The 21,178-nt window shown below is 34.0% G+C and overlaps 2 protein-coding genes across 3 annotated transcripts in view; both read right to left on the reverse strand.

The window, feature by feature from the left end:
- Positions 1–17,385, reverse strand: part of LOC100877999 (UBA-like domain-containing protein 2) — a 32,848-nt gene extending 15,463 nt beyond the window's left edge. Inside the window, exons 1-3 of one of the 2 annotated variants that reach the window (XM_003704538.3) lie at positions 17,013–17,379; positions 8,789–8,863; positions 73–166 (exon numbers count right to left, since the gene is read on the reverse strand). In XM_003704538.3, coding sequence (XP_003704586.1) covers positions 73–166; positions 8,789–8,863; positions 17,013–17,120 — 277 coding nt within the window. In that variant the 5' untranslated portion in view covers positions 17,121–17,379. Of the gene's footprint in view, positions 1–72; positions 167–8,788; positions 8,864–17,012 lie in introns of both variants that reach the window. The other variant, XM_012288182.2, reaches the window with a different exon arrangement.
- A 1,124-nt stretch (positions 17,386–18,509) lies between these two features.
- On the reverse strand, positions 18,510–19,852 carry LOC100880269 (tRNA-uridine aminocarboxypropyltransferase 1). Its single transcript, XM_012288180.2, has 4 exons — positions 19,472–19,852; positions 19,266–19,406; positions 19,012–19,195; positions 18,510–18,945 (listed from the first exon to the last, which is right to left on the reverse strand). The coding sequence occupies exons 1-4, from the start codon at positions 19,697–19,699 to the stop codon at positions 18,584–18,586; spliced, it is 915 nt and encodes a 304-aa protein (XP_012143570.2). The 5' UTR covers positions 19,700–19,852; the 3' UTR covers positions 18,510–18,583.
- Positions 19,853–21,178: the final 1,326 nt, after the last annotated feature.

The following is a 21,178-nucleotide window of genomic DNA, read 5'->3' on the forward strand; positions in this document are numbered from 1 at the left end:
AAGCATTCGGATAAGCTTTTACCAACAGCGGGTAAAGTCTCTCGCAGATAATAATAATAAAATGAAACTTACCCGAAGGAGTTTTGTCGCCCGCAGACATTTTCGAGAAGGCTAAAAGCGCGTCGGGAAAATTTGGTGGGGTGGCTGGTGTGTTACACGGTGTTATCTGAAAGTAAAAAAGAAGGATGCTTTTTATGATATACATACAGAACTCTGATGATATATCAGCTTATAGTTTTGTTTGTTTACGTTCCTATGCATTGCGTGCAGGATTATTTAGGTCGTGACTAGGGCGCATGACCGTCTGGTCGTAAACATAGATTCTTTCTTTTAAAAATCGATAAGTAGAATCATCTTGTCTTACATGATGGATTTAGGATTCTATATTCTAGAATACTGCAAATATTTTTATCATTCAAATATATTTATTATCAGTATTACTAACCTAACTTAGGACACAAATCTAATGATATTAAAATTGGAACTGATATTAAAAATGATATTAGAATTTCACACTTGAAATTTTTACATTTGAATGATAAAATTACATATTGACTTCAACATTATATTAACGATATTGTAACGATGTTATCGATATTTACCGATAACCCTAGCTCTCATTAACCTTAACAACATCAACGATATCGCTGAGTATCAATGACGTATCGATAATCGATAACAATATCTAAATAAATAAAACTTGCTACAAAATCAGACATAAAATTTAAAGTTAATAATTTCTAGTAATTCTAATACATTTCTAATACATTTGAATGCTAATATATTTTATAATTTCAGAGTAGATGACGCGTGTAAGGTGAAACATTTTGTGTTCCATTCATCTAATTCAAGCAGTGAACTGTCGTCGCGCGATTAACGAGACTTTATCGTCGAAGAGTTACGTCCGTTTTCCTGTTTGTATTTCGGAAGCACCGAGAGACCAAGACATTGGTCTCGCATGTAAAGCTAAAAATAACGAACGAATGTTTTACGTAAGCTGTGTAACGAAGCGATAGAAATCTATGGTAAAGGTGGGTGAAAAGAGAGGGACAAAAGTGAGCTTTCTGCGAGCAAGAGAACTCGGCGTCGGTTGTTAAGGTCGACGAACCTGCCGGTTCTGAATGCGATGTCGGTGTACCAGGTGGACAGAACGTAACAATGTGTAAGATGCACGTGTGCTGACAAACGACTTTGATTGCATAAATAAACAGAGAAATGCAAATAGAAATCTTAATCATCGACCGGCGAATGAGGTGTCGTTTTGACCCAGCTTCAGAAATAAAACTTGCAAGGTGTACAACTCCTTACATCGCCACGACAAATCCGAAGATATTTGAATATTTTCAAAGGACTCCATAAAGAAAATTGCTTCTTTCAGACATTTCATGACTTAACCAGAATTTTTGTTCTAGCACAAAGTTGCCTTCTTTCGCATGTTTCTAAAACGGTAGAATTTTAACCGCATTCGGTACTTAACAGAAACAACAAAAGGCTACAATCTGCAGTGTATTTAGCGCCGGTAAAGAACCAGAATTATTCATGATGATTAACCGGTCAGAATAATGGGTTTTTCTCGTGAATACCCGCGGCATCGTGCGGACGAAGATTAAGCAAAAATGGTCCGCGAAGTCCAGAATTTCGCATTCAGATCTGAACGTTGTCGTTAGTCCAGTGTTGGATAGAGATTTGGCACACAGCTTATCGGAATGCCGCCGACCGAGAATAGTAACACACCTAGCAACTATCTGTCCACAGTGGTTCTCTGCCTTTCATAACGTTCCGAAGTTCGCTAACTGAAGCAGCATACAAACAGAAGAGAACGCCCGTATCCAATGAACAGAGATAGAGGCAACGATCCCCGATAAGATATCGCTGACTTGTCAATAAACTCGGATTTATGAATAACCAGTTGAAGGAGTGTAATATGAATTATCTCTCGTTTCTGTTTCAGCTTTATATACAAATACGGGTATTTTCGAATATACGAATTTCACGACATGGAGAAGATCTGAGCACATAGAAATATAATAATCTAGTAATTTAACAGTGTAAGGATTTATAAATTAAAAAATTTAGGGACTTTGAGATATAGAAATAATATGATCTAGGGATATTGGGATATGGGGATATTTGGGATCTAAGGATATTAAAACTTAAGGTTATTGAGATTTAGGGATATTGCCATCGAGGGATATCGCGATCTAAGGATTTTGGAAATTTAGAAATTGGGGGATCTAGGGATTTTGGAAATTTAGAAATTTCGGGGATCTAGGGATTTTGGAAATCTAGAAATTTGGGGATCTAGGGATTTTGGAAATTTAGAAATTTGGGGGATCTATGGATTTTGGAAATCTAGAAATTTGGGGATCTAGGGATTTTGGAAATCTAGAAATTTGGGGGATCTATGGATTTTGGAAATCTAGAAATTTGGGGATCTAGGGATTTTGGAAATCTAGAAATTTGGGGGATCTAGGGATTTTGGAAATCTAGAAATTTGGGGATCTAGGGATTTTGGAAATCTAGAAATTTGGGAATCTAGGGATTTTTTGGAACCTAGGAGGTTTTCGGAATCTAGGGATTTTGGGATCTAAAAATGTGGGGAATCTAGGGATTTTTGGATCTAGGGATCTTGGAAATCTAAGAATTTTGGGATCTAGAGATTTTGGAAATTTAGGAATTTTGGTATATCGAAATCTAGAGATATTAGAATCTAGGATTATCTAAATCTAGGGATATAAAAATTCTCGCCTATAAGGATTTAGATTGATATTTGAAGATCTAGATATCTTGGTCTAGGGATATTTAGAATGCAGGAATTATTGAGATCCTGATCTGTTAAAAATGTCAGAATAGTCAAAATCTAGGGATTTCATGATAAAGGAATTTAGTAATATACGTCTAGATGTGACAGACGTGAGTATTTTATTTGTACAGCAAAGTTATTCTCATAATGTTAGTAAAACAAATGACACAAAGTGAAATAAAATAAAGTAAAGCATATTTGCTTAGATAATATTTTTGCATAATTTGCAAAGGAGAAAATGAAATTTTCAGCCCCAGGTAACAGTGGTTAACAAGAAAGGAACCTCGGTCGTTCTGCTGAGTCAACATGGTCATGCCACGTAGTTTTACGATCTTACTAATTAATCCGAACGGTTCGTTATTGTACAAATGGCCGGAAACAGGCTGTGAAATTAATACGATTCTTCTTCGGCACAAGAATCGGCGACTGCGTTAAATAAAAGAGCCTATGCGATCTGATTCTGGTAAATGGATACGTGTTTAGTAACATGGCAACAGTATTACAATCGATAAAATTATCGCGATTCTAATGCCTGGCTCGCATTAAATTAATCAATTGAAATTCGATACGCGACGCTGCTGCACGTTGAAATAATTATAATTATGTTATGCCGTACGGAGTTCAGTTATTACATAAATTGACGAACGTGACTCTCGCGAAAAGTCGAGTACGTCCGCACGAGAACGTTCGCGAATTTGCATAGGTGAAAAATGAACAATGACTCTGTCATTCCGGGATGAAAAACTAACAAGTGCAACAACAAGCAGGTGGAAAATTGTCGAGAAAACTCGAAGGTACTCTGTATTTGTTTAATCGATCAATGAAGTAGCATCGGCTACATCAGAAGTATCCGTATCACCATTTCCTGCTTCTCTTATCAGGATCTTACACAATAATCCGATATAATTACACATCCGTATATTTTTTATTTCACGAAAGTGATAATAAAAACATGGATCTTAACGAAACCACGTTTCACCTATAAACTATGTTGAAAGCGATTAAATGAATATTTATCGTTGTCTAGTTTTTTAAAGTCAGGCAATATTTTATTATAGCATAGAGAGTTTCGTTTACAATAAGAAACAAAACAAAGAGTTCACTATATCGCGTATATCTAGCTTGTTATCCTATCTGGCTCGTAATTTTTCAAAGTGATGTAACTATAATCTAGTTCGCGTTATTTATGATCGTCGACATAACCGTCCATATATACATTAGATAACAGCTTCCTTTATCTTTTATTAACAATATTTTGTGATTTGCATTGCCCTGGGCGCTACAAATATTAGATTATGACACACAGTTTGTTTGAGAAAGTTTAAATACGTAATTTGATAAAAAAGTAATAGTAAAATGGTACTCGTTTAATTTCCCCACTGAAAATACAATTGACGAATATATTGTTCTAAAAATAGTATAATATATGCGGTAGAAATTTCGAGCTGAAAGATAAAGAGCGTAATGAAAGGTTAATCGGGGTTAATTACGATGTGATGTTACGATGCGATGTAATAACAGCGATGAACATATTGCACGTTAATTGAAAACAATCTAGCATACGTGACACGAAACAGAGTCAGGATATTAAATTTTTCGGGGGAACAATTTGTTTATATCGAATGATCTATCAACGATCGAAAAAAGAATACCAGATGTTTGTGTTCCAATCGAATTCATCGACAAAAATGGCCGGGCTACACAATCAGCTCTGGAAAAATATTGGAAATGTTTACTCTTTCCTAACAATAAAAGTTATAAAAAGAAACGTGGAACATTTTTTGATATTCATAGTATCAATGAAAAAAAAATGTTACTATTTATAAATATTCGGTAAGCACAATAAATAATACTATTCGATGAAAAATTCAAAAATACTGACCCAATAATAGCAGTCCTATTTTATTATCTGCCATCGATACAATATTGATTTTTTACTTATCAGAGGATTAGTCAAATTTGCTTAAACGAAAAATGTTTCAAAACAAAGATAGTCGCGCTCGATATTCTAAATTTTGTGATAATAAAAGAGCTAATATCAACAGTATATTATCGGCAGTAAAAATTGCAGATAACGTGGCGATATAATGTGTAGAAATCCTACGCGTGGCGATATAACGCGAGGAGAAATATGACATCTGGCGATATAACGCGAGAAGAAATATAACGCTCGGCGATATAACGCGAGGAGAAATCCTACGCGTGGCGATATAACGCGAGGAGAAATATGACATCTGGTGATATAACGCGAGGAGAAATATAACGCTCGGCGATATAACGCGAGGAGAAATACAACGCATGGCGATATAACGCGAGGAAAAATATGATGACTGGCAATATAACGCGAGGAGAAATATGACACTCGGCGATATAACGCGAGGAAAATATAACACACGGCGATATAACGCGAAGAGAAATATGACACCCGGCGATACAATGCGAGGAGAAATATAACGCTCGGCGATATAACGCGAGAAAAATATGACACACGGCGATACAACGCGAGGAAAAATATGACACCCGGCGATATAACGCGACGGTAAATACAACGCATGGCGATATAACGCGAGAATAAGTATTACGCGTGGCGATATAATGCGAGGATAAGTATTATGCATGGCGATATAATGTGAGAGAAATATGACGCGTTGTCCTATAATATATACGACAATATAAGATATAGTAATACAGCACGTAGAAATATATAACAAGTGGTGATATAACACGTAGAGAAATATAACATGTGGCAATAAAACACATACGAGCAAATTCGCCATAATTAACAAAGTATCACTAATTCGCAAAAGTGGCAATATACCGAGAATCTATATTTTTACTTACGCAGCACTTTTACTTTTAAGCATATCGATTTTTTTTTATTGAGAATATATATAACATGATCATACCATCATCACATGTTACAATAATCTTGAATTCGACTTTCTTTTCTATTGTAAGCAACATTATGCAACGAAATTGTATATCAGTCGCTTGATCGAGCCAGGAACGTATTTAGTTATTTTTACATACCATTCATATAAAGTTCCGATATTCATAGTTCATTTGCAACATAGGTTTAACATGTTTTGTCAAGCGTGGTACATTAACAAAGACAAGTGAGAAAATTCCGTGTAATAACGTTACGCGTGTTCTGTATTACGTTGGCATGATGTAAGTTCCGCGAACGATATTTAATCTCACGTGAAACCACTTAATCGCGAATATGTTAAGTGATTCAGTTATTTCATGCTCGAGCTATTAAATAGGTGTTTAACCGCTTGAGTGCTATGTAATTTTTTTGTTCTGTTTCAAAAATGCGATATAACATGGCTGAGTATTATTGAAATTATAATATAGTTGAATATCGTTTAAGTACTTATTGTATGTATAAATACTAACATTCTAAATTTTCAAACTTTTAAATCTCCAAACTCACAAATTTACAATTAATGTAACATAGTAACAACTTGAAATATTATTTATAATAATGCAAATAATTGCATGCAAAGTTTCAAATGGGACACCCCGTATAACTACTGTGCTCGTCTGTACATTATGTCTTACAATAACATTCAGTCTGTTTATTTAGACATCAGTAGCCTCGCGTGTACTTCTATTTATAAGCTGTACTCCTCAGACGTCTAAAGTATTTGGCACTGCGACCGTACTTTTATGTTTCCAAGTTAGTAATAAACATTTTGAAACATTATCAATATAAAAACAAACCTAAATAACTCCCCACTCTCGTGCCCCTCCAATTACTACGAATTAATATCTCAAACTGCAATCTCGCGACGCAAATTGCATACTAAATCTGTTACGCGAAAAAAGTACTGTCGCATTTATTACATAAAAGAAGCACTATATACGAAAAGAATTTATTATGCATAAAAAAGCGGATATCTTTAATCTACTGGTAACGACTCCGTTAATAAGATTAAAAATCGTGGAATATCATCCATTTATAAAAAGTGGTTTTTTCCTTATTTGGAAAGAAACAAAAGAAGCGTGAACCAGTTAACGCCAGAAGCCACGACGAATCGTTCGCATATTAAAATCACCTTGACCTTAATTCAAACGTTTCGCGTACGAGTTTCTTTCTTCATATCCTGTTTCAAATATAAATTACTATTTTCGGTTTCCCTCATCAGGCAGTATCATCGTGTATTATTCACTGTGATTCATACGTCAACCCGTTATCCTCTGTGTTCTTGCGAAATGAACAACATTATCGTTCTACAATATTATTTTTTATTACAGTACCGATAACGTTGCTTGCTCAAATCTGTATAGGAATACGGTGCAGCAATGTGTATCTTAGACAGTCTGACGTTTATTCGATACTGATAACGCGAGTATCACGGATTTCTGAAGAGAATCTTTATTCCGACACAACGTGTTAACGCGATAAACACTGCGTGCGCGAGTGTACGTTCAAGTTTGACTCATGATAAACAGCTGCTTACAGTGGACGTGAAAATACATGTGTGTACAGCAATCAATTTTAGCTCTTATTCGTGGCGTAACCATTTTTGCTGAGTTAGGTTGGATTTATGTTGTTGTAATGAGTGTTAATGACCCACGTCAGGAATAAAAGGGCGGGATTTCAAAATATGCGAATTTAGAGACTTAAGCACGTTAAATATAATGAGTAGTTAATAAAAATTTTGTAATTTGGAAGTTTAAGGATTAGAGTGTGGAAATTTGAGAATTTGAAGTGGGAAAATTTCGGTTTTGGTAATGGAGCAATTCCAAATTTTTGAAATTCCAAATGCTGCAATTCCAAATCTTTGAAATTCCAAATATTGCAATTTCAAATTTTTTAAATTCCAAACATAGCAATTCCAAATTTTGAAATTCTAAATGCTGCAATTCCAAATTTTTTAAATTCCAAATGTTGCCATTCCAAATTTTTGAATTTCCAAGTGTTGCAATTCCAAATTTGTGAAATTCCAAGCTTTGAAACTCCAAATGTTGCAATTCCAAATTTTTGAAATTCCAAGTTTTGAAACTCCAAATGTCGCCATTCCAAATTTTTGAAATTCCAAATATAGCAATTCCACATTTTGAAATTCCAAATTTAGAATTCAGTACTCGGAAAATCTCTAATTTTCAAAAACCATAAATTTGAAAATTCAAGAATAAAAATCTGAGACCAAAAATTTTCAAAACTTGCATGTGAAAGAAAAGTAGGATGGAAATTCAAGGTGCAAAATGATAAACTGTTTTGAAAGAGTGGAGATTCCGTAAAGGTCAGGCAACGGAATTGATTTTCTCTCCCACCTTGGCTGTGATGTCACCAGAGCGCACTAAAGGTTGTTTTCGTTTAGATTCCATCAACCAAATACTTCATTTACATAATGCAATTCTAATAGCCCCATAAATGTGACATATTAATACGTTAACTGCCACAGTAAAACTATAACCACGATGGCAATTACTAAAACCATTAAAAATATTAAATCACGGTCACCTATTTAACTTCTTCTCAATTAAAAAAAAGTGACCCTTAAAATATATCTAAATATCTATCTCGTAAATATCTATTTTAATAAATCAACAGAGAATAATAACAAAAGTATAAACGTAAATAATCACAAAATCGATGCAATGAAATATTTATACCGCCACTGTTACTAGAAGAAACAATCGGTACTTGAATCATTAATTACATAATACTTTGAATCACTTTAATATTACATACTGTTACTTCCAATCAAAATCGATATCGTGTCGATGAGCACGTTACTCGAAACACGTACGTGTACACACATTAGAGAAAATAAATTAAATGACGCAATTTATTTGAAGAATTATAAATTTCGAAAAAAGTCAAGGGTACAAATAACCATTTGTGATTCACTGTTATGTACATAGGTGTGAATATAAGAATGATTCGGTATACAAACACAGCCTAAATCTTGAGATAAGCTTTGTTTGAACTATACATACTGATAACGTTTTGTCAAAAACGAGTCGACTTACTTGGCCGAAATGTGTACCAGGTCCTTGCGCGCAAGGAGGTATCGCAGCCTCTTGGAAGAAAATACTGAGGGCAGTCTGCAAATTAAAAAAACTCGAATTAGATGGGACTAAGGGAACTGTTTGTGTATCTTCTCACTTGATCTATTTTAAATTTTTTATTCTTAAGTTTTTGCATTCGTACATTTTTTCAGTTTTGAATTTTTACATTTAGAAGTTTGGAGGATGATAAGGGGAGGTATCAAAATTTTTAGGGGGAAAGTTAAAGATTTGGGAATATTGCAATTTTGTGTGTATGAAGTTGGTTACTTTGAAATTTGGGAAATTGGAAATGTGGAAAATTAGAAATTTGGGAAATTAGAAATTTGGAAAATTAGAAATGTGGGAAATTAGAAATTTGGGAAATTAGAAATTTGGGAAATTAGAAACGAGTCAAATTTAAAATGTGGGAAATTAGAAATTTGGGAAATTAGAAATGTGGGAAATTAGAAATTTGGGAAATTTGAAATGTGGAAAATTAGAAATTTGGGAAATTTGAAATGTGGAAAATTAGAAATTTGGGAAATTGAAAATGTGGGAAATTTGAAATGTGGGAAATTAGAAATGTGAGAAATTTGAAATTTGGGAATTTAGAAATGTGGGAAATTGGAAATGCGGGAAATTAGAAATTTCGCAATTTAAAAATTTAATAATTTCTAATTTCTAAATTTATAACAAAACCAAACTTGACCCCACCGCCCCTAAATTTACAATTCAAATATAATTGCCCTAATTAATCCAATAGTCTCATAAACACCATTCCTTTCAAGAATTTAAATTTTATTCACATTTCACAATTAGCTACGAAAAAACAAATAAATTTTATCAGCAACTGTACGACACTTTTCCACCAGGTAAGTGTAATTAACTTCCATGTTTCTTTCATAAGGTCGTATTTCAAGGCGAAATAAAATCCAGCAGTGTTACTGTTAAAAATACGCTGAAGTCTGTGCGAATTCATCAGAATTTGAATACGCCGGTCGATTAATCGTTACGCGCACGAAATGTGTACACCTAACGGAAATTGTGGTTCTTTCACACCTCCGAGGACAACAGGTTACGAAGCACAACAAAAATAGAGAAATCGTAAAAGTATAGACCTTGTTTCATTCAACTTTTTCCTATCGCAAACCACTTATAGATATAACGTCCCAGTTAGAAACTAAGTATAATAAAGAATAACAGAAACATTAAAACTGAACATAAAAATAAAACTATTTTTTACTAGACAATTTACTGTTAATTATTTGCAATTTACTACTTCATTAATAGTCTGCTAATTTAAACATTTCATAGTCACTTTTGAATACGTGTACCGTGTGCGTCTGGTAAGATGACAGCTGTGACAGTGTGAATCTTATCGGTTTGCACGCCAACTCATCAGATGTACAGTACAATATTTTTACCTCCAATTGAAATTGAATTTTTGTACAATAAATATAATTCAAATAAAATTAATATATTACATTATTAAAATTTTTATTTACAAAATTGATTTATTCAATTTTTACTTGTAACAAAATTGGTAAATAACTTTTTTAAACAAGAATTTTTTAAAGTTATGGAAGGTGTGCGTGTCTCACCCTCTATTAATACGGAAATATTGATAAAAATAGTATGGTATCGGTTATGAGCATCTGCTTGAATAAGTTCAGCCAGTCTCTTCTTTCTCGTCCTATAAAGCTTTAGCATTCTTTTCACAGTTTATAATTTTCAAATGTGCACGTCGCAGGGAAGTTATTATAGTCTTTTTACCTTACAAGTGTTCGTGGAAAGTACACTGGTGCAATTAATGCAAGATTACCCTTTATTGCAATATATCGCGAGTATGAACAATTCTACGAATAAAGCATAATAGAGAAGTTCGAAAACTTGGAACTACGTTATATTTAAAAAATTCCAAAATTATGAAGTTCCGAAATTCCAATGTCAAAATTTAAAAAATTCCAAAATTATAAACTTCCAAAATTCCACCATAAAAATTCAAAAAATTCCAAAATTTCAACCTTAACAGTCCACACATAAAAAATTCTTAAGTGCCAAAATTTCAAGTTCCAAAAATCGCTAAACTAAAAATTCCAAAGTTTGAAATCCTAAAATTTAAAGTGTTAAAGTCTTAAAATTCCACGGTTCCGAGTTCTGACGTCGTGTTTTATAAATATGATGTAGAGTGTGGAGAACTGCAGACTGTTAGCAGTCGGTACGTGGAACAATGTGAGTTCGAACGTTGGTTGCGTGTCGGACAGTAGCTAAAGATATTAGCACACGTATAGAAGCTTTGGTGACTTTCTTAGCACGATGTTGAAATATTTAACTGCGGACAGGCATAAGGATTGGCTCGATACTTTGTTGCTACAGTTTGAACCGCAGTTCAACTGCAATGCACTAGTTACAGTTAGGGGTTTGTGTTACGTGCTTGGCCAGGATATCCAATTAACGGGAGGTAACAGGGTATTCATCTTCCATTTTGAAGAAACTTTACAAATTTACCGACGCCTTAAGTACCCATAAAATGTATGGTACTGATAATAAATTTGTGTAAGCCGATTAAGTTTTTCGGTGTCTATAAGTAGGACTTTTATTTCGAACAAAAGGCGGGTGAAATGAGAAATACATAGTTCTATTAATCCGACAAGCATGACGATAAGAATCTTCTTGATTGTCTTAATACAAGACAATCGAGCGTGTTGTGGTCGTGGAAAGCTTCCACACAACATAATCGTGATCATTTTATCGAATAATCAAATAATTTAAACTGTTTGCTATCTTCATCTGAAGTTTGTTGACGTAAATAGAGTTAACATTAACACAGTTCGTTTATTTTCGATTGACGAAAAATCGATAAAATTGATCGATAACATCTGTCCAAAATAAGAAATAAAATTTGATATCTTGTTTAAAGGAAAATTAATCAGAACAACGATCTCGAAACTTTTGTATCTTGTAAACATTAAATTATATACGGTAAACTCTCGTTATATCGCCACTTTTAGACTTTGCGTATAATACTAATTTTTTTAACGATTGTAAGACAGGAATTTTTTAATTCTAGTCGACAATCGCGTTATATCGCCACATATTGTATTCCTCGCGTTATATCGCCACTTTCAGACTTCTCGCGTAATACTGATATTTTCCCTGATTATAAGAGAAGAATTTGTCATCTTTAATCGACAATCGCGTTATATCGCCGCATACTGTATTCCTCGCGTTATATCGCCATGCGTTATATCACCTCGTGTCATATCACCACATATTGTATTATCTCGTGTTATAACGTCACACACTGTAACACGTCGCATTGTTACAAATTTGATGACCTCGCGTTATATTGCCATATTGTATGTTACACGTTATATTGCTATGCACTGTATTGACTCTTACTGTATCGCCATAGTTAAACAATATATTGATATGTATTACTATAAATTATATGGCCATGTACATATATTGCAAATTCCAATAATTTTCCATCATTCCATGACAATATAACAAGAGTCATTAATGTATATTTTTAAATCGATCTTTCTGCAATGAAAAATTGTATATCCTCAAGAACATTAAGTAACTCTGTCAATTATTAAATTCTAAAAATAGCCAGTGATCTTTACATAATCCATTACTCATTCAATTAATCGATGAATAATAAACTGAATTTTTATATTTAACCTTAAATAATGGATTTACATAATGGACGTTCGATACTATTAACTTTAGTCCAGCACTTTGTATACACTATTATCGGACCTGATTTGAAATGCACAACTCGTAGCGTTCCGTATGAAAAATAGTTTCGAGGTAAATTGAATGAGATACGATCAAAGTTCTCAGCAATACGTCATTGTTTTTCTTGGCAATAACATTAAAAAGTTCCGCGAAGCGAAGAATGTCGCATGTACGAGTGAATCGAGCACGAATTGTGTGTAAATTTCCGTAGAAATTGGGTCGGTGGTTAAAAGTCGTTGCGCATACGAAGCCATTGATCTGCGGTCGGTAAACTTTCGCGCGAATCGCCTAAAGCGTCGTTTAAAAATGCGCGCGTTTATATTTCTTGTTGCGCGATTTAAAGAGAAACATACCACAGATACGGATACTTTGTTTGCTATCGTGATTTCAAAACATAGGAAACATTTTTATTTGTTTATCTGAAGTAGTAAATATTTCGAATACCGAACGATTTCTTAGCCTTACTGATTCTAATTTGGCGCGCAATTTGAATGTATCGTACCAATTATGAATGCAATCATAAAGATTAATTAAAAGTTCCGCGAAATTTTCCATGTACAAAATTTAAGTTTTGTTTTCTGTTGATGCATCGTTGTACACTCATCGTAAGCCTGAGTCAAGATTGACCCCGTGGTCGTGTTTTGAAGGTGAAAAAACTGGTTGAAACTGGTTAAAAAAAGTCGTATGTACCTAAAAGCGTCACGAGACATTTTACAACGCAATGTTTACAAACAAAGATTTCCTGCCATTTTGCTTCGTAACTTCAAAATAAAAGAAAATGCTAATACGTCTTATATTGTCTTGTCATTTACCACGCTTGCGGCATGCAAAAGGAGCCCGAACAATGTCGCAAATGTCAAACGTCCTTCTCTCTGATATTGGTTTTTAAGAAGCGCGTGGAGCTCGAAAGAAACGAAAACACACCGATTGAATTATTACGGTCCAGCAAAAGAGTCTGTCTTGTTGACCTTCGTCAAATAGGAACGAAGGTGTAGATTTGTTAACGATGAGAAACACTGACGGCGACAAAAACAGAACAGATGGACTTTGCCAGATGTCACCACAATGGGATCGTCGTAATCTTGCTGCTTCTCTAGCTTAGAAGTTGATCTCTGGGCAGGATCTTCGATAAAATGGCGTGGCTCAATGATCTGTGTTACGATAACGATAACAATAGTCCTGCTGCTTCTATTTACCTGGATCGATTAGTAACCGTCCAATTAGACCTTAATGTTCCCTTTGGAACTACTAGGTTAAACATACAGTAGACTCTCGTTATATTGTCGCAGAAGCTGTTGGAAGATCCTCGAAATTGGCAACATATTTATCTCTACATATTACATCATCAGATGTGATATAACATGTACCTCGCGTTATATTGCCACTTTCCATTTGATATATCGCCACATATATACAAAAGTACCACCACGTGTTTCATTTCTTCACAGCATTATTTTTCCACGCAACATATTACCACATGTCCCCATATCTTTTTATATAGCCATTTATTATATCCCTGTGTGTAGTCACGTGCCACGTGACGCGTTCCATCTCTACAGGTTATGTCATCACGTATTGTTATTTTCTCATATTATTACCATGCTTTATATCGCCACGTGATTCAACGCCATCTAATTTTACCCAGAAATACTGTTCTTTGATGAAAGTATAAAGTACACGTACCATTTTGTGACAGCAATGGTAATGCAAAATTTGTCTCGTTTTTTAAATTATGTACTCGAAGTAACGGACATAGGTGACCTCCATGGCAACCAACACTGGAATTCTAACCTCAGCGGAAGAATAAAAACTCTTAATAACCAGAGTCGCGTTATCTCGAGAGAAGATGGAGAAACAAGAGAATTCAGTCTGTTCGTTGAATTCGGTCTGAAAACTTTCTCTGGCTCGGCTGCTAATGCGTTTAACAACAGATTACGACATAGGTTCTAATGACTACTGGCAAGTCTCTGTGTACGTTACCCCGGTACCTTTCCAGTTTCTCCCTCTCTGTCTCTCCTCTTACATAGGTATAAATATACGATACAGATGCTTTCACGATTATCCAATGAGCGTGTAACATCTCTCGATATTGCAAATTGCCTAATAAAAGAATGTATACACCGCCGTAACTAGGATTATTTTCTAAGGTAATCCAAGCACCCTATCTTTACAGTGTCAACATGACGAAGTGGCTTTTGACAATTTTAGAATTTAATAAATAAATCACTTAAAACTGATCCCATAACTAAAACTTTGAATATTAAAAAATATTTAGAAATGATATTTATAGCTAATCTGTCGGGTCATATTGACCCAAGGAATTAATAACATGTGTTCTGATTTGTTTGGATTACAATGTATCAAACTGCTCCAAGAGATTGCCTTAATGGCCGTCCCTATTCTAACCTCACATTGTGATCCCTTGTAGTAAACGTGGCATATAATAGCCAATCTGATCTCGCCATCTATCATTTAGTTGTTACAGATCAATTTAATGCCGGTCGCCAGCTAAACATGAACGTTTCGCGTTAAAATTGTACCTTTTCTTATTCAAGCTATTGGAATGGTATTTCCGTGCTCTATTTCCTCTTCGGATACACCTCCACCACCAGAAATATGTAAACCTTTCACAAAAGAAGCGCTGGATAATACTAATAAATAATAGCTGCGAGGTTATTGATATGAACTCTGTGTATGTCAGTTTTAGATACAACTTTATTGACTTCCCGTGGCAGTAAAAAATAAACCAATTTTCAATTCGAATATTTTTAAGTTGGTGATGGAATTAAAAAATTCCTTATTTCACAGAGATGCAATGTTGCAAAATCATGACGTGCAGGCTCTCCTATAATTCTGCTAAGTCTGCATGAAATCGGTGTTCCGAAGGTCGTGCATTCCCCTCATGCCTCATAAAATCGATTAAAGCACCTTATTGTATACATACATCTTCGTGTATCAACAAAGACTATGTTTACATCACGTATAGTCAACAATAAATTCTCAGTTGTTACTGCAATTATCATCAATCAATGCCTCCGTAAAAAGAAGTTCTAAAGTTCACAATATCAATTAATAATATTTACTAGAACCTAACTTAATCTCACGGCCCGTGCAATAGAAACTGCACCTCACTCAAGATTAATTTTCGTCCCGTTATTGTATACATACAGATTCGCGTGTCAACAAAGTCTGTTTATATAACGTACAGCAATCAATAAAGTTTTATTTTAGTTTCATTTACAATTTTAATCAGCGGATGAACCTTCTAATTATATGCTGAGACACAACTCCCTGTTTCTCAACCGAATGACGCGTATAAGATGTTTAGCAGCTCCAAGACTATGCCATATGTCGAACGAGCTAAATGTAATCTAATTTACATAGAACGAAGAATGATTTTAGTACAACGAAACTTCGTGAATCGATAGCCCTGGAAACCCTGTACCGAAAAGATAATTATTGTTCGCGATTGCCGCACGCGATGTCAGCGTTGTTCTCGTTGCTAATAGCCAAGTCTGTTTGAAGAAATCGGGTATAATATAGACGCATGACCCTATTTTAAGACGGCGTAACTTTACGCACATTCAATGTACGCTTTAACGACGTTTGTGAATAAAAGCCAATTCTAAAACTAGCTTTGCATCTGAACGTAATCGTAAATATATAAACAACAACAAATCGAAGATGTTGATTATCGAAACAGTTGCGATATTGATATTTAACGATACATCGATAATATCGTTACGGCTAATGGGAGTGACTGAAGTAGAATGTCACGCGTAATTTTATCATTCAAATCTATTCATTTCTGTTTAAACTTCAAACTTAACCTAACTTAATATGATACGTAACTTGCATGTATGTTCAAATTTACTTACTCTTGTTCAAACTTTGGATACAATCTACCGTAATTTCAAACGGGAATAATTAAGCTCGAATGATGAAATTATGTGTTATATTCTACGTCAGTCGTTTATTTGCCTCAATAATGTTATCGATAACATTTCAAGATTATCGATAACGACAGTTGTAAAACAGTAAATCTCGCGAGCACGTACTATACACAACCTTGACTGGATACAAACATTCCCACACAATAACGAACAAAACCTCTTAGCAACATCGTACGATTTTTATGAATGGACTTCATCCTGTGTGGTAGTAAATGTGTTGACTGGGTCATCAACAGTCACAAATCGCAATCGTTAATCAAATTTAAATGCAAACATTCGTGATAACCGACGGAGCAACATTGATGGAGTACATTCAACGGATTTTTTTCTCATCGGTTATTACGAACACACGATATTTTCGAGTTAAAACGAGGATAGTACCGCTTGGATGTACCGTCGGCCATTTTCGCTCCTTTGTTTACGTAGAAAGTATCGAGCCGCGACGGGCACGAGTACAGTGAAGTTCTCGATGTTTGTCGAAAAAAAGATGCGGAAAGTAATTCTCTCACCTCGAACTGCCAATGCGCCGCTTGCAGCAACTGTTTCGCCTGCTCCCGGGCACAACCTGCGGCCAACACGAACTGATTGATCATCACCTGTTCGCGAAGGGTGTCCATTTTTTTCGTCACGTTTTAACGAGAAAGGCAAAAACACCGGAAGAAACTAGGCCGGCACGAGACACGATTATTTCACAGCCTTTCACGTCACCGGTTTACGAGTGTACCTCCAGTTTTCGTTTAGACACGAGTGCGGCCAACGAGTGGTGACCAGACTCTTGTTTTGAAAACTAAACTCATCGCCGACTGTTGACGGCCGACGCGGGTCGCGCGACGCGAGGGACGGGGACGCTGTGACGTCGCCACGAGCTATTCACGAATGAGCGTGCTGCCTCCCGTGTGTTTGGAAGCATTCTTTTTCCCGTGCATGCTCCCTGTATTTCTTGTTTATTTTCAGACGAAATAAACAATTGAAAAACTTGCAATGTCGATGAGGATACTTTGGTATTTGCAGAACAGTTCTTTAGTTCGACCGACTATTTTTTCAGCTGGCTGAAATACGTGTTACCAGTTTATAATCTTTCGAGCGGAGCTGGCGCGAGATTTAAAACGATCCTTGGAATATGACCCCGTGTTTTTGAAAGGTCCCGCGGTTTACCAGTTTTTTGAAAATTTTAAAGGTTTTATGTACGGTACAGTAGACTCTCGTTATATTGCCGCAGAAGGAGTTACAGTAAGGAATGCCAGGAATTGCTGATATATATTGGACGTCAAAGTTTGTCTGTTGACAATAGAAATATTTATCTTTAAAATTTGAATGTTTAATTTAAAACCTGTAGATTCTCGCAAAGGTGGAGATTTAACAATAGGCTATTGTCACACACATATTAGAACTAACGAAATTTATAAATATACGTAAATACCTTTTTCTTTGCTTCCGCACAGTTGCAGTACTTGGGCCCGCGAATGTTCTCAACGTCCCTGTTTTCGAGACACACATTATCGAAAAATTGATTAATTTAAATGTTGATTTACCGGGAATACTTATTTATTGGGACATACATTATTGTTTATCGAATATCCTTTTTTATTTTGTTATGTACTATATAGTGGTGTTTGTATATTTGTTTAATGTAATCATGACTTTTTGATATGGTGAGATAATTTGTTAATCTTAATCAAAACATAAAATAAGATATTGATGTATTTATTTTATGTATAAAATGATATCAGAACATTGCAAAAGTCTTTACATATCTTGCTGAGTCAGAAAGTGACTCATTCTAAATATGTTTATTTTTGTTTATACTTATCCAACCTGTATTTTCCTTTCTTGTAGAATCTTATTATGTTGATATGTAGTCACTAAAATACACACTGTATGATAGTTTTATCCTAGAGAATAAATATTGGAATCATAAAAAATAGGTTAAAATAACTTGTAACATGAACAAAAACCTATTAGTTTTTAGATAGAATGATCAGATATAAATGAGAAGATATAAATGATTTAATATAAACTTCTTTTATTAACAGTATTATACTTAATATAATATATTAATACTTATTTCATTATCACAGAATTACGTCAATGGCCTCTTATATGCCCATAACTGGTCATGATCATACATAGTATGAATCTTTTCATACATATATTTAAAAAAATATAAAAGATCATCGTATTGACCTTTGTACCTTTGATCCAATTTAGATAATTCATTTATATGACACTGTGTAGTATCATTCATAGAATTTACTTCATTAATTATTTCTTTTCCAGCATTGTTTATGTCAGCATATTCTGGTAGTATACCATATGCACAGGTATGCAACTCCACTAAAAATTGATGAATTGCTTCAATTGTAGCTAAATACCACCGTGGACTTTTCTTCTGATGACGCCAAAATTGAGATATTCTAGATTTTAAAATTACACATTGCAAATCTGTAAATAAAGATATAAAAAAATGATTGTTCACAAAACATATTATTAATGTATGATCATATTTACCTCGTAGCCTTTGATCTTTGTAAATAGCTTTTGTTTGATGCCATGTACTATCAATAAAAATAGCTCTAGTTATAGGAATCGTGTTCCTTATTTGTTTCACAATTACTTTATCATCTTTTTTAATCTCTTTCATAAACAGTGAGTCCACGCTCATGCCAAATTGGCTGGGAAAAATTAAAACAGTCTAAGGGATGATATTATTTAGACCAAATCTTGACTTTGATCAAAAAAGCACAAGTATATTGTCACTATACCTTCTCTTTATCCTCTATTTCTGGAAAATCAGGATATGTAAATATCCTCACATCTTCTGGTGCAAGAATAACAGCATGTATTGCAGTACTTTTTCCGTCAATCTCACGTGCATGTTTGATGATGTCAATCTTTATTGGTAGCTAAAAATAAGATATGGCATTCATACCTGTATGAATTTAAAATGTATGAAATGAATTATTGTTACCTTTATTCTTGGAAAATATTTTTCACTGATGACTGGTAAATAACATGAATAACAGAAGAATTTTCGTGATCTATAACAACGTTCACATATTTTCCTGCCTTCTATCGTATCCAAAATCCCAGCGTCGGTGATTTTTAAGTGTCGAAAAGGTGCTCTATCGATTACTTTTTGCTCTTTTTCCAAATTTGACAATATTTTGGAGTTGTTCACCACATCTGATTTTGCCATATTTTTAAAGATATGTTCGCACAACGCATGCAATACATTGATTATTATTAATAATACATCACTGCTAAAATAAGATAAGATTCATAGAATAGATAGATTGTTAAACTTGTATGTATACACGCTTCAAGTGTACTCATTTCGTAAATAGTGTTAATTTCTGATTAGGCACTATGTGTTCCATCTGTGGTGTGAATTGAAAATTATTTTCGATTATGTGTTTTAGTAACAGTTGTTAACATAGGTTTTTTTGTATCTGATAGCATCACTAGATGGCATGTCAGTATTAAAATTTTAGAGAATTGGTATAGTTCTTATGGAAATATAGCGAGGTCGTAAATTTAAACGATTTTATTCAGCTATTTTTTTAGATTTCAGGTTAAAATCTAATATGCAATAAATAGAATTTTATGAAAATTTTATGTCATGAAATTTATTTAAACTTTAAGTGTTTCAAGATTGACTATTTTTTATGTAATAACATATGATATGAAAATATAGTAAAAATGATAATTTAGCAAGATGATCATACTATTCTTTTTAAAATTTGTTTAATTAACTTCAATTGTATTTTTCTAGCAACATACGTTATAAATAAATTGTTAACAAAAGAAAAGGATTGGCAGTAGGTAGCATCGATGAATCTAACGCAATGAGTCTTGATTAAAAACTCATAGTTCTCTCTGAGAATATAATCCTGAATAGATACACGTGAACGAAGTTCAAGTAGTAATTCCTCCTCTTTGTATTTATCTTTTAATTAAAATCTTCGCGTCATTGCAAGCTGCCTCGTATCGACGTTTGATGAAGCGGCAAGCTTCAATTACACTTTCATCTTATTTTTTTTAGTAATTAGCTGATGAACAACGTAACGTCGCGTCTAGTGAGTTATTAAGAAGAAAAGGAGACGAAATGGTCGTTATCCCCGTTCCCTTTTAATTTACAATTTCTTTGACCCGGACAATTAATCGAATTATTCTCGAATCTCTTGTTAACGCTCGGCTTCACCGTTCGAATGAAATCGCATAATTGTTCGGTCTGACGTTAATGGTACGGAAAAAATTTCCAAGAAATTTTCACAATATTTTAAACTGTTATTATACGGCAAATGAAAGATCAGTTTTATCTTTTACAGTATACATTCTATTTTTTATTAATTCTATTAAATATTAGTGGCTAAAATTATATCTTCAAATTAATAAAATTTCACTTTCATTATTTAACTAAAATATCATACAATTAGCAGTTACTTTTATTATATAATTACTATTAGTCATAATAATTAAATTATTAATTAAATTTTAACTTTGACAAAATGCACGAAAGGTTCGTTGAATTTAAACAATACTCCGCAACAATATTTACTCAATTAAACAGAATTCTTTCATTATTAAAAATTTCCCTCCGACCCAGTTCAATTGTACGGTTCTCTTTCGTAAAAATATTCATATATTAAAAAATTGAAGTATTTCCGCGTGCACG

The sequence above is a fragment of the Megachile rotundata genome, chromosome 2 (assembly GCF_050947335.1).
Source record: "Megachile rotundata isolate GNS110a chromosome 2, iyMegRotu1, whole genome shotgun sequence".
In the NCBI taxonomy this organism is placed as follows: Eukaryota; Metazoa; Arthropoda; class Insecta; order Hymenoptera; family Megachilidae; genus Megachile; species Megachile rotundata.

What these genes read in the sequence shown, in the direction of transcription:
- LOC100880269 (XM_012288180.2), bottom strand. Translation starts at nt 19,699, where the DNA reads ATGGCAAAATCAGATGTGGTGAACAACTCCAAAATATTGTCAAATTTG. An exon ending in AATATTTTCCAAGAATAAAG is followed by an intron (nt 19,407 to 19,471) that starts GTAACAATAATT and finishes TCTTATTTTTAG; the next exon opens with CTACCAATAAAGATTGACAT. An exon ending in CAAAGATCAAAGGCTACGAG is followed by an intron (nt 18,946 to 19,011) that starts GTAAATATGATC and finishes CTTTATTTACAG; the next exon opens with ATTTGCAATGTGTAATTTTA.